Source organism: Lithobates pipiens, unplaced genomic scaffold, assembly GCF_037356315.1.
Source record: "Lithobates pipiens isolate NorthernLeopardFrog02 unplaced genomic scaffold, aLitPip1_a1.2 Scaffold_10, whole genome shotgun sequence".
In the NCBI taxonomy this organism is placed as follows: domain Eukaryota; kingdom Metazoa; phylum Chordata; class Amphibia; order Anura; family Ranidae; genus Lithobates; species Lithobates pipiens.
The window spans coordinates 176,927,172-176,940,595 of record NW_027507686.1 but is presented as its reverse complement, the minus strand read 5'-3'; the positions used below and the strand labels follow the sequence as shown (position 1 = coordinate 176,940,595).

The 13,424-nt window shown below is 37.6% G+C and overlaps 1 protein-coding gene across 7 annotated transcripts in view; it reads right to left on the bottom strand.

Moving 5' to 3' along the window:
* The window catches only part of LOC143935861 (mucin-5B-like), a 63,634-nt gene that overhangs the window by 37,646 nt on the left and 12,564 nt on the right, over window positions 1–13,424 (bottom strand). For all 7 annotated transcript variants that reach the window (XM_077460002.1, XM_077460018.1, XM_077460037.1 and 4 more), the window contains exons 14-29: window positions 13,274–13,411; window positions 13,026–13,190; window positions 11,876–11,970; window positions 11,352–11,478; window positions 10,897–11,152; window positions 10,568–10,614; window positions 9,340–9,440; window positions 9,063–9,214; window positions 8,831–8,969; window positions 5,447–5,557; window positions 5,143–5,322; window positions 4,199–4,438; window positions 2,749–2,905; window positions 2,488–2,616; window positions 1,371–1,515; window positions 473–516 (exon numbers count right to left, since the gene is read on the bottom strand). In XM_077460002.1, coding sequence (XP_077316128.1) covers window positions 473–516; window positions 1,371–1,515; window positions 2,488–2,616; window positions 2,749–2,905; window positions 4,199–4,438; window positions 5,143–5,322; window positions 5,447–5,557; window positions 8,831–8,969; window positions 9,063–9,214; window positions 9,340–9,440; window positions 10,568–10,614; window positions 10,897–11,152; window positions 11,352–11,478; window positions 11,876–11,970; window positions 13,026–13,190; window positions 13,274–13,411 — 2,226 coding nt within the window. The remainder of the gene's footprint in view (window positions 1–472; window positions 517–1,370; window positions 1,516–2,487; window positions 2,617–2,748; window positions 2,906–4,198; window positions 4,439–5,142; window positions 5,323–5,446; window positions 5,558–8,830; window positions 8,970–9,062; window positions 9,215–9,339; window positions 9,441–10,567; window positions 10,615–10,896; window positions 11,153–11,351; window positions 11,479–11,875; window positions 11,971–13,025; window positions 13,191–13,273; window positions 13,412–13,424) is intronic.

Here is a 13,424-nt window from a genome sequence, read left to right as displayed (position 1 = left end):
AATTTTTTAGAACAAATTTCTATATTTTTTAACAGTATTAAACATCTGCTTGCTACTATAATGCCCTGTACACACGAGAGGAATGTCTGAAAGAAAAAGTCAGACGGAAGCTTTTCATCATATATTCCGATCGTGTGTATGACTCATCTGACTTTTTTTTTTGAAAATTCTGACGGACCTAGAAATAGAACATGTTTTCTAAATATTTCCAACTGAACCAATTCCTATCGGGAAAACTCTTGCTCTCTATGTAAAAAGTTTGAGCTATACTTACACTTTTGGCTAATCACTAACAGAAAGTTACCTCCAAATGGGTTATACTTACCTTACCAGATGCTGAAACTATCAACCCATCATATCACTGATTGCCAAGATCTGGGTGATCTGGGCTACTTATTCTTACTACTACTACATACTATTTCTACCACTGTTATTCTCATAAAAAAAAATAAAAAAAATGTGTTGTATTTACCTTCTCTCTGGTATTTACACTCCACTCCAGACAAGCTGCATACACTGAAAAGGTAAAATTTAAGATTAAATTACATCTGTATTGTTGGACATAAATGCAAGTTTTAAATAGTAAGCCTATATATATATATATATATATATATATATATATATATATATATATATATATATTAAAGGCAATTGCCAAAAAATACCAGTAATTTTCCTCTATGAGTGTTCTGAAAGAAGCTAACTAACACAAGCAATTGTTGTCAAGGCTATTCTGTAGGTTCAGATAATGCCTAAAGAGTTGCTGCTGGTTACTGACACAATATATGGACAAAGGTATGCGAACCCTCACCAAATTATTGAGTTCCAGTGAAAGGTACTGTTAATGTTACAGCATGCAAAGATATTTTAAATAATTAAGCACTTTATATCTCGCGGCAACAGTTTAGGTAAGGCCCTTTTCTGTTCCATCGTCACTGTGCCCCTGTGAAGAAAGTCAGCCAGATAGAGTTTTTTGTTAGGTTTGTTGTGTTTAGTGTGGAGGCACTGTATTTACCTTTGCAGAGCCCTGACCTCAACTCTACTGAGCATCTTTGGGATGAATTGGAATAATGATACCATGCCAGCCAGGATGTCTTGTCCAACATGAGTACTTGAGAAAACCTTCCCAGAAAAGTGGAGACAGTTGCAAATGGAGTGTGCAATTCCATATTATGTCTATGGTTTTGGAATGGGATGTCCAGCAAGCTCCTATAAGTTTTATAGTCAGGTGCCCACAAATATTTGGCCATGTAATGCATATACACATTGGTTTTTGTGAAAGTGTACATTTTTGGCAAAATGACATTTCTCTAATTAGCAGCAAGCTGAGCATGCTTTGTTATGTCTGATGTGCCTTATAGAATGCTTACCATGTCTGGCAGTTTTCAGTAGAGGGTACAGTTTGCCCAACTCTGATATGATTTCCTTCATCATCATAGCAACCACACTGAGCTACACATTCCATTTCATCTTCATCAAAGAATGGTTTAGCAGATGGACAGCTAGGGTAACATCCTGATTAGGGTTAAAAATAAAAAAGTTATCTTTTGGCAAACATTTTTCTTTGTCAAAAACATGTTGGCAAACATACAAAGTGATTACATTGTAGCAAGACACTAATGAGGCCTAACCCTGTTTGTCCATAACTGCACTTTTTTTGTAAAAACAATAAAAAGGGTTAGGATAGAAGGTGGGATAGTGGCAACCTCCGTCTGGCATACCCTCTGACCTCAACCATATCTCCCGTATTAGTATCCTCTTATCCCCCTGTAATTGTAATTTACCCTTTACAATAAGCCAATATCACCCCTTTTTTTCCTCACTGTGGCCTCTTGATTATTACCTACTGGGAACCTTACTGCTGATTCTCTTCTATATGAGATATTGTGTGTCACCTTATCATTGCCATTCTGGACTTATTGAGAAAGTAGACTGTCCTTGGACAATACTGTGAACTCCCTACTCAACAAAGCATTATTACAAATGTGTGACACTTTATACTGATGATAAATGTGATTGCTTACATGTATGTCCAATGTGAACACACATGTCAAACATAAAGCATATATGCTCTGCTTATTTTTTACCCCATTATTATTCTTCAGGCACATTGTAATAATTAATTTCTTGAAAATGACAATTAAAGAATGCATAAACAATAAAATTGGATCTTATATGCAGTGGTCCTGATTTAGAAATAATTATCTGTGCCTTTGAGTTTCTGGAGACCCATTCGATCTATGGATAGTCACTGACAAATATCAACTACTCTACTTTATACAAAAATTGCATTCCTAAACTGAAAATAATAGTATTTGTACAGCTCTTCTTTTAGCTAGTATTCTTTCTATATGTGACTACAAATTTTCCATTATTCTAAGTCTGATAACAAGCAATAAAAAGCATTAATAAGACAAATAAATAAAAGCTCATGCAAGAGATGATAATACTGTAATGCCATGGATGTGTATGGCATGATGGCCTTACCTTCCAAACCTGCAAGCTCATGTAAACATTTTCCACTGGGGTTCTTACAGGTCTTTAGACAAGGTGCACCACATGGCTTGTAGTGCCACTCACATTCTCCTTCAGGGTTGTAGTAATCACAGAAGAGAGCTGGTAAAAAAAGGACATTATTTTATTTAGAGGAGTATAATACTATTTTACTAGGAAAAGTATTATTTACATGGTGAGTGCAGCATAAGAGGGATAGGATATCTCATATCATGATAGGAATATGATACTCACGGCAGATGCTGGGTGTTCTCCAAGAAACGCAGATTCCGGTTTCTCCGCAGGCCTGGGCATAAGCAGCAACGGCGGTACAGAAGCATTCACAGTCCCCACCAGAGTCACAAGCACAAGCATCAGCCACACAAGCATCATAGTATTTGGATGGATCAACCTGTCAAAATGAAGTATAGACAGTTTTTCTAACTATTATGCTTAACTTACTTTAGGAACAAGTCAATAGGAATACAAAAGAAGCCTAAACAGAATGATGCAGTTTAGAAGCAGGTCTAAAGGCCCACACACACGATCGGACTTTTTGACAACAAACATGCAAATTAGCTGTTTTAAGGCAACATCCGACCGTGTGTACGCTCCATCGCACAAACTTTTTCAGTTTTCATCAGACTTTTGTTGGCTGTGCGAATGGACAAACTTTCTGGCAAAAAAAGTCCAATGGAGCAAAGTGCGATCGTGTGTACAGAAAACCATAGGACTTTTGTACAAAGTACCAATGCAAAAGATCAGACAACAGTACAGAAGTTGACCAAAGGTGGCGGTAAATAGCAGACAAACCACGTGATTTGGTGAAAGTTGGCTGAAAAAGTCCTGCCATGTGTATGCAAGTTCACGGCTGATGCCCTTTGTACAAAAATCCACTGAAAAGTTTGTACAAATTCTGAGGCACCCGCGATTGCCTGGTAACAGAGCAGGGATGTGGATCTGTGTGTATAAACACACAGATCCACGTCCTGTCAGGGGAGAGGAGAACTGATCGTATGTTTCTTGTACAGAGGAACACCGATCCCCCCCCCTCATCAGTTCCCCCCCCAACTGTTAGAATCACTCCCTAGTACACAAATGTAACCCCTTAAGCACCCCCTAGTGTTAACCCCTTCCCTGACAGTCAAATATATGCAGTAATCAGTGCATTTTTTATAGCACAGGTCACTTTATAAATGTGAATGATCCTAAAATAGTGTCAAAAGTGTCAGATCTGTCTGCCGCAATGTCACAGTCACGATAAAAAATGCAGATCGCCGCCATTAGTAATAAAGAAATAAATAAATAATAAAAATGACAAATCCCCTATTTTGTAGACGCTATAACTTTTGCGCAAACCAACCACGAAGCAAGACAACACAAACAACCATTAGGGTACTTATTCAAAAAAGTATGAAAGAGTGGAACAATAGATTCCAGAGTAAAAGTGCACTTAATAATGTAAGTGTAATATGTATAAAGCAGGTACAATATGTTAGTGGAGGAAATTCAGGATCAAGGGGGGTGGCGAGTGGCAATTCAAAAAATAAAACAGAAATGAGGCGATAAAGACGAGGGGGAAGCAAATATTATTTGTATACTGTGATACTATTAGCAGAAATAAATCTAGCCATCTGTGACCTTATCACATTGTATATATTTTGTATCTGAAAAGAGTAAAAAGTAATATAATTGTTATCCGCACCTGAGCATGGCAAGCAGAGAAGACTGGACTATTGATGATGCTACATTGTTTCTGTGCCCAGGATTTTCTGTATGGGTTGGCAGTGCAGGAATCTTTGGGTACACTGGCATCTGGGCATGACTGAGCGATTTTCCAGCTATTGCCAAACTCAGCAACATCTCCAACCACAGATTGGCTCCTTGTTGTAAAGTCATTGTTTCCATTTCCATCATAATTACCACACAGACCACAAACCTTGCCCTGTGAGCAACGAAAGCATCAGTACTCAGTTCATCATAGTATTGCATTAAGAGATAAATGACGGTTATAATAACCATTGACTATTTTTGCCTAAATAAGCTGAAATTCAGTTTAAAGATTACAGAAATTAAAGGAACCCTTAATGCTTAAACAGGCAGATATAAAAGACACAAATAATACATCTCTGTATTTATTAAAACAAACATTAAATGCAGTTGTTAAATGCAAGCAATGCAAGTACTTGAATTTGACTTGATACAAGTCCCTATACAGCAGAGCTTGGACTGGGAAAAACCATCACAATGATCTTATAAGCTATGCTGCAGTGTTCATGTGATAACAAGAAACATGCTGATAGGAGGAAAAAGCAAAGCTCAGCTCATCAGTTTGCTGTTTCTTTTCACTGTCCACTCACAGGCTGGGGGAGGAACAAGACCTGTAAATGTTACTGAACTACAGCAAATTAATTATTAGGTTGTCTGCCATGCCAGGCAAGGATATGCTGTGTGGCAGATCTGGGTAAACCTCGGGACTGGATGGACAGAAATACAACTCAATTTTCCTCCTATTTCAGTTTGTCTGGAGTTCAGCTTTACTTTGTATCAAATATCGAGTGAAATTATTTCTGTTTGCAACAAATTACTATTGGTAATTTCCACTTTTTGTACACTTTTGCAATAATACTGTAGAACTTGATGTTTTACCTCAAACTCTTTGCTCAGCTTGATAAATATGCTTGTCTTTCTGTCCCACATCAGGATGAGCCCATTGTCAGCCTCAATGATGAGGTAGATACCCATGTGTCGGACCTTGTAGGGAACAACTCCTCCAATACCCCTTTCCACCACTTCAATGTGCTCTTCGGTAAGAATAAGTTCATAGTTCTGTGAATGGAATTATAGGCATGTCAGAGAGTAAAAAGACAGAATTATAATAAATACTTTTATTACATTACTGATATTTTGATATTGATTAATTATTTATGCAATGTGATAATAAGTCTTTTACCCCCATGAAGACTTTAATACTCTTCGAGCATGTTGTTCCAGTGGTGCCACATGGGATGTTCTCAGTGATGACACGGAAGGTGCTGCTGTTTGCGGCCTGGCCACAGTGGTCCTAAAATGCAATAGGGAAGAATGGAACAAGACAACAATAAACCTACAAGTATCATTATGCATAATGTTTTTAAAGTTAACGTGGAACTAAACTCTCTCAATCAGCATTAACTAGTTTTTATCCTTATGCTGCTACCATTAGTTAATAGACAGGAAGGTATATTATCTTCTTAAACTTTTTCAGGTGCTTCCTGGTTTCTGGCCTAGGCCAAAATGATGTTATACATCCCATGATTCCTCATAGTCATTTTGTTTTCTTTCATGTAGAAGAGGGGAGGAGGTTTTTTTCTCATCTAAACACACCTTCCTGCGTACATGCCTGAGCTAAGTTCACATGGATTACAAGAAGTTAATGCTACATGAATCATCTGCCCTTACTCAAGATGACTGAGGCTAGAAATGCTAGGGGGTGTTTTTCAAAGTGATTTCTCAACAAAAATAAATAAAATCATTGAGACATGGATGGGTGGGTGAGTTTTATTTGCATATCATTGAGACGTGGATGGGTGGGTGAGTTTTATTTGCATAGCATTGAGACATGGATGGGTGGGTGAGTTTTATTTGCATATAAAAATGTATTAAATATCATTTTCAGTTTGTGGTGCTCTGATAAAGTTGAGTTCCTTTTTGACCAACCTTTGGAGTCAGATATCCAACTGTGCTCCAAGAATGTACAGTGGTGTGAAAAAGTGTTTGCCCCCTTCCTCATTTCCTGTTCCTTTGCATGTTTGTCACACTTAAGTGTTTCGGAACATCAAACCAATTTAAACAATAGTCAAGGACAACACAAGTAAACACAAAATGCAATTTGTAAATGAAGGTGTTTATTATTAAAGGGGAAAAAAAATCCAAACCATCATGGCCCTGTGTGAAAAAGTGATTGCCCCCCTTGTTAAAACATACTATAACTGTGGTTGTCCACACCTGAGTTCAATTTCTCTAGCCACACCCAGGCCTGATTATTGCCACACCTGTTCACAATCAAGGCATCACTTAAATAGGAGCTACTTGACACAGTAAGGTCCACCAGAAGATCCTTAAAAGCTACACATCATGCCGAGACCCAAAGAAATTCAGGAACAATTGAGAAAGAAAGTAATTGAGATCTATCAGTATGGAAAGGGTTATAAAGCCATTTCCAAAGCTTTGGGAATCCAGCGAACCACAGTGAGAGCCATTATCCACAAATGGCGAAGACATGGAACAGTGGTGAACCTTCCCAGGAGTGGCCGGCCGCCCAAAATTACCCCAAGAACGCAGTGACGACTCATCCAAGAGGTCACAAAAGACCCCACAACAACATCCAAGGAACTGCAGGCCTCACTTGCCTCAGTTAAGGTCAGCGTTCATGCCTTCACCATCAGGAAAAGACTGGTCAAAAATGGCCTGCATGGCAGAGTTCCAAGGAGAAAACCACTGCTGAGCAAAAAGAACATCAAAGCTCGTCTCAATTTCTCCACAACACATCTTGATGATCCCCAAGACTTTTGGGACAACATTCTGTGGACCGATGAGACAAAAGTGGAACTCTTTGGAAGGTGTGTGTCCAAGTATATCTGGCGTAGAAGGAACACTGCATTTCATAAAAAGAACATTATACCAACAGTAAAATATGGTGGTGGTAGTGTGATGGTCTGGGGCTGTTTTGCTGCTTCAGGACCTGGAAGACTTGCCGTAATAAAAGGAACTATGAATTCTGCTGTCTACCAAGAGATCCTGAAGGAGAATGTCCGACCATCTGTTCGTGTACTCAAGCTGAAACGAACTTGGGTTCTGCAGCAGGACAATGATCCTAAACACACCAGCAAGTCCACCACCGAATGGCTGAAGAAAAACAAAATGAAGACTTTGGAGTGGCCTAGCCAAAGTCCTGGCCTGAATCCTATTGAGATGTTGTGGTATGACCTTAAAAAGGCCGTTAATGCTCGAAAACCCTCTAATGTAACTGAATTAGGACAATTCTGCAAAGATGAGTGGGCCAAAATTCCTCCAGGACGCTGTAAAAGCCTCATTGCACGTTATCGCAAACGCTTGGTTGCAGTTGTTGCTGCTAAGGGTGGCCCAACCAGTTATTAGGTTTAGGGGGCAATCACTTTTTCACACAGGGCCATGATGGTTTGGATTTTTTTTCACCTCTAATAATAAACACCTTCATTTACAAATTGCATTTTGTGTTTACTTGTGTTGTCCTTGACTATTGTTTAAATTGGTTTGATGTTCCGAAACACTTAAGTGTGACAAACATGCAAAGGAACAGGAAATGAGGAAGGGGGCAAACACTTTTTCACACCACTGTATTTTGCATTTTGAGGGTCTCAGGATATTTCAGTAAATCATAGCTTGGGCATCCTTGACCAGTATTAAAATAATACTTTTTTGTAAAGCAATGAGCAGTTGAAAAATGGAGCAGAATTTGCTGGAGACTTTCCAGTTACATTAGTTGTAGGAATGTCTACTGAAATTAGCTTGACGTTTGCTAGCCAGTAGCAGCTTATGCAGCAAGAAAAGGGAATGTTTGGAATAGACTTGCATAATTTGGATTTAATGTATTTTGCATATAAGATGCCCCCACATTCATCATTTCTTTTTAAAATGTAAAACATTTGTATGTTTATACAATTTTTTTTGTAGAGTAGTGTTTTTTGGGTTATTTTCCCTATTGTTTTTTTTCCCCTGCTATACAGGGTTCTTTTAAAGAGATTTTCTCTCTCCTTCTGCCAATGTGCCAACAATTTTACCAGAGAGGAACAATTTCTAACAGGGGCACAGACAGCAATAAAAGGCTGATGGTGGTGGTTCTAACTTTTTTCCTGCTCTATGAAAAAAAAGCAAAAAATTATTCTTGTTTCTGTTGCTGTTTACCTCACTTCCTGCCTGGTAAACCCATATTTACAAAGTGCAACGTAAGAGGAAATTTCTGTAACAGAGCCCCAGATAGCATTAAAAACATGACAGGGATTCTAACTTTTTCACTCCATCCCAAAAAAAATAAAAATTTGATGCACGTATAGTTTTATTAATAAACAAAACAAAAAAAATACGAGTAATAAATAAAAATAGTGATGATAATAATAATAATAAAAATAATAATAATAATATAGATGTCTTGGAGATCTGCAACAGAGCCCCAGATAGCATTAAAAACCTAACTTTCTCACTCCACCCAAAAAAAAAAAAATAGATGTACATATAGTTTTATTAATAAATAAAAAAATGCAAGTAATAAATAAAAATAGTATTAATAATAATATAGATGTCTTGGAGATCACTTTACCTGGGCAAGTATGTATTCGCAGTCTCCACTAAAGCTGTAGCGTTTACCATCAAAGGTAATGTAGTGTCCATCTCCATACACAGCACATGTAGCCAGACATGGGTTTTTGGTACATTGCCACATCCTATTCTTACAAGTGCTATGTAGAAAAATAAAGAGAGAAATTAGATTTGTTCAGCCAGCTGAATATTGAATGAAGCTTACTTTGCATACTAGCATTCATTTTTCATACCAGGTGTTGCATTTCATTTTAATTTGTTCCCCTGGCTGGTAGGTAGCGTCATTGTGAACACATGGACAGTCAGCTTCTTTAATGCAACCTCCTTTTCCATCTGCAACCAGACCAGCAGGGCACACACAGCCAGAGACACATTTGGCACTATACTGTATAAAATAAATATCAAATAACAATTAGGATAGAGGAAATTCACGTTTTAAGATACATTTAGATCATTTAGTCATTTTTACTTTCTTCCCATATGTTCCCGTGCAGGGATTGAAAGACTTACACAAGCCATATCCAAAGTCTGACAGCTTTTCTGGCACTCTGAACCTTTGGTGCCAGCTGTGGCATTCTTGCAGTCAAAGTAAACCATTGGAGATTTGCAGGCTGAGAAGACAATGCAAAAATTATGTATATCTATATTACAAATATTGCAATATATTGTTATATAATATATTATTTTATACTGTATTACAGAATAGTAAAATGGTACATTAAGTATAAAAGAAGTGCTCTATATGATCTGAGATTGGGCAAAAAATATGATTATTATTCCTTTTACACAGCACAAAGCAATACATGATACATTTAGTATATTAAACAATTTAGACAATATACAGTATATACAGTATATAAACAATGACATGGGAGAAGCAAATGCCCTTGCTTGAACCAGCTTAATGAAGAAACTAGAGTCTTGGTAGAGAAAGACAAGATCTTTGGCTGAACAAAACATTGGACAAAACAATATTAGGCCATAGGGTAGATCTCTGTTAGCTTTTTGAATTTGGAAAGAAATAATATAGATGTTGTACAAGTTAGTACAATCTGAAAGACTCAAACATTTCCTGGATGTGAGGTCTGAATCAAGAGTAACAGCAGGCCAATGCATTTGTGAGGTAGACATAACAAAAACATATTAAAAAATGGAGGGGTATTTGCAAACTAGAGAGGAGTCATGAAAGGCACTGATCTTTGTGTGAGTTATGACTGCACATCTCAAGGCTTAGTGGGAGTCCCCTGTGGAAACGGAGATGTTTAACAATCAGGGGAATGCAGGAATCAGAGTACAGGAGTGGGGGGGGGGGGGGCAGAGTAAAGTAGCAAAGACTTTTCAGAAGGGCTGAAAATTAAGTTAAGACAAGTGGGGAAGGCTGCCTGGTATACTTTTAGTACTATTATAAATATAATATGTTAGACATGCTGGTAAGTTAATTGGCTTCTGTCCAAAAAATTGGTCCTAGTATATGAATGTGAGTTAGGGACCTTGGATTGTGGGCTCCTTGAGGGTAGGGACTGATGTGAGTGTGCAATGTATGATGTGGAGCGTTGCATAAATTGGCGGCATGATAAAGTAATAATAATATGATAGATGAGCATCTTAATGAGACACAATATACAGGGATAGGGACAATTGCAGACATTCACTCAGGTTGAACTTGATGGACTGGTGTCTTTATCCAACCTTACTAACTATGTAACTATGTACTTTTTTTAATGTATATGAACATTACCTGGTTCAACATTTCCAATACAGCTTAATTTCCCCTGGGTGCAAGTGCTATAAATGAAAAAGTACAACAAAAGTATTAATGCAAATCTAATATTTGATATTAAAAGTCATATGTACCAGCAAAGAACAAGTGAGTGGTTTCATCTCATAGATGTAAAAATATTAGTAAGTATCATATGTTAGCAGATTATTATCATATAGATAAATATGGTAAGTATTGTAGGGCAGCTGAATAATGGGAAACATAACAACTTGATGATAGTCTTTTCAGCTGTTCCTGAAATCTGTATAGTAGATAACATAGAACTTAGAATCAATATCCACACTCACCACATAATGCCGTTATCATGGACAACTTCTCCAGAAGGCACAGCAGATCCCTTGTAGTAACATGGGCAGGCAGCAGCAGGTACACATTTGCCACTGTCATCCATGTAAAATCCTTTGGCACAGGTGCAGCCATCAACAGGTGTGAATTTAATGCTGCAGGTGACATCAGGTTCACTGAGAGAACGGCAGGTTGGCTGGCATGTACTGGTGGAGTAGGTGTAGTTCAGTGATTTGGGGCATGTATGCATGTATTTAGCTGTGTAAAAAAATAAATCAGTAAAATTTATAATATTTATAAAAAAAAAAAAAAAAAAAAACAAGCATTAGAAAGATGTGTAAAAAGTTCTAGAAGGGGGTGGATCAAGAACTGAAAAAAAAATAATTTGGGTGTTTTAATAATAAGGTTATGTGTAGAATTTAACATATTAGACAGATTGCATTAAGAAAGCACTTACTGCACACGTTTTCTCTCCATCCAGTCAGTATGATTCCTTTAGTAGCACAGGCCCGGACATAGGAAGAGAGAGAGGCGCACATGCACTCCTCACTTTTTTCACAGTTGCAGGTGTCAAACATGCAGTTCTAATATGAAACACAGATAATTACATTCAAACTATTCTAAAAAATAATTATACTTTTCCAAAGTAAACTATTATTAATTTGTTATGAGAGGCCTGAATAACATACCTCTAGATAGACGGAGGTTCATAAAAGAAAGTGTAGATGGGAATTGATTGGACACTCTCAGTTTTACAGTCTTGGACAGTATAAATAGCATGTTTTATACATCTGTTACTATTGCTTAATGCATTTATTTAAAGATATAATCTCTAAAGAAACCTTGACTTATGTCACATTAAACTGTCTTTGAGGTGGTAGGTATAGTATAATACTTTAATCAGAATTGTAATATGTCCACTATTAGAATATATGATACGTGCTATAGACAATCCATGGTAAAAATGTCCTTTTTACTTACTTGTTTGTAAACATTGGGATTAATAGTAAGATGGCAGGAAGCAAATGGTCCAGTTGGGTCAGAAATAAGACCACACCAGTGTTGGGCATACTTCTCTGTAAGGAAGCACAAATAATTAGATTTATTTTATATTATTTGATGACCATGTGTTTTTCAAGTCTATATGTATACTTTATCTTTTACATATACTAAGTACAAGCAAATAGTAATATGATCTGGTTTTAAAGGCTGAAGGTTTTTTACCTATGCACTTTGCACCTATTCTATGCACTAAAGCTGAACTCCACCCAAACGGGGAAGTTCTTCTTTAAGCACCCCCCCCATGCCACATTTGGTATGTCATTTTTTTGTGGGGGAGTGGGTACTTCGTTTTGACAGGTCCCCGCTCCCACTTCCCCATGGACCACCTAGGTGATTCCCCCTCCCACCCTGCAATCTTCTGGGACATCTTACTGGTGTCCTGAGACCCTAAGACAGGTGAATGTGTATTTATTAAAAGTCAACAGCTAAACTTTTGTAGCTGCTGATTTTTAATAAACACAAAAATGACTGGGATGCTGCTTTAAGCTAAAAATAAAATCTCAGAGTTCAGCTCCCCCTCCTTATACCTATTTGAGACCGATCTCAATCCAATGATGTGCACAAGAGCAGCGGCTTTCTCCCCCCTCATTAGCACAGAAAAAGTAGCAGGAGCCATTGGTTCATGTTACTCTTAATTACAGCCAATGAGGAGGGTTCGAGGGAGGGGATGGAGCTAAGCAATGCTCTATGTGTCTTATGGACACATAGAGCCAGCTCAGGAGCGAGCCTGCATAAGTGCCCCCAATGCAAGTGGCGTGCTATTGGGGCACTAGGTGGGAGGAGCCGGGTACAACAGTGAGGGACCTGAGAAGAGGAGGATCAGGGCTGCTTTGTATGACATGTTTATTATTTAAAAAAAAACAAAAAAAACTGTGAATTCTTTACAATCACTTTAAGTTAAGTAAAAATTATTATTATTTTTTTTTTTTTACTGGAATGATACCCTTTTTAATGTCCAATCAGAACAAAACATTAAGCTTAATGAGTTCAAGAACTAAGGAAGAATGTATCTATGCTCTGATGTTGTGATCTCTTCAAATACAGTTTCCATTTAGAAAACAAATCTTACCATTTTCCACACTGAGGGAACAAGGGTCTTCATATACATTTTTAACATTTGTACAGGTTCCCTGGGTTTTCCATGTGTTGGCAAAGGATGCTGCAGTTCCTTCAATTACACCGCTGGTTGTTTGGAAATCATCTGACTGTTTGTCATTGAAGTTTCCACAGAGACCTAAAATAATTTTCCAGTTAAAAAAAAATTGAACATATGCATTGGTTTACAAAGCAGTAAAAACATCAAAGTGCTAAACATACCGCATGTCAGGCCCTTATAAGCTGGGTCCAGGGCAACATAGACCTGCATGAATGGAGTGAGTTGAGCCACGATCTGTACTCCCAGATTGGTGTGAACAATGATGTAGAATGAGGAAGGTCTGAAGATGGTGATATTAGCTACCAAATAAAA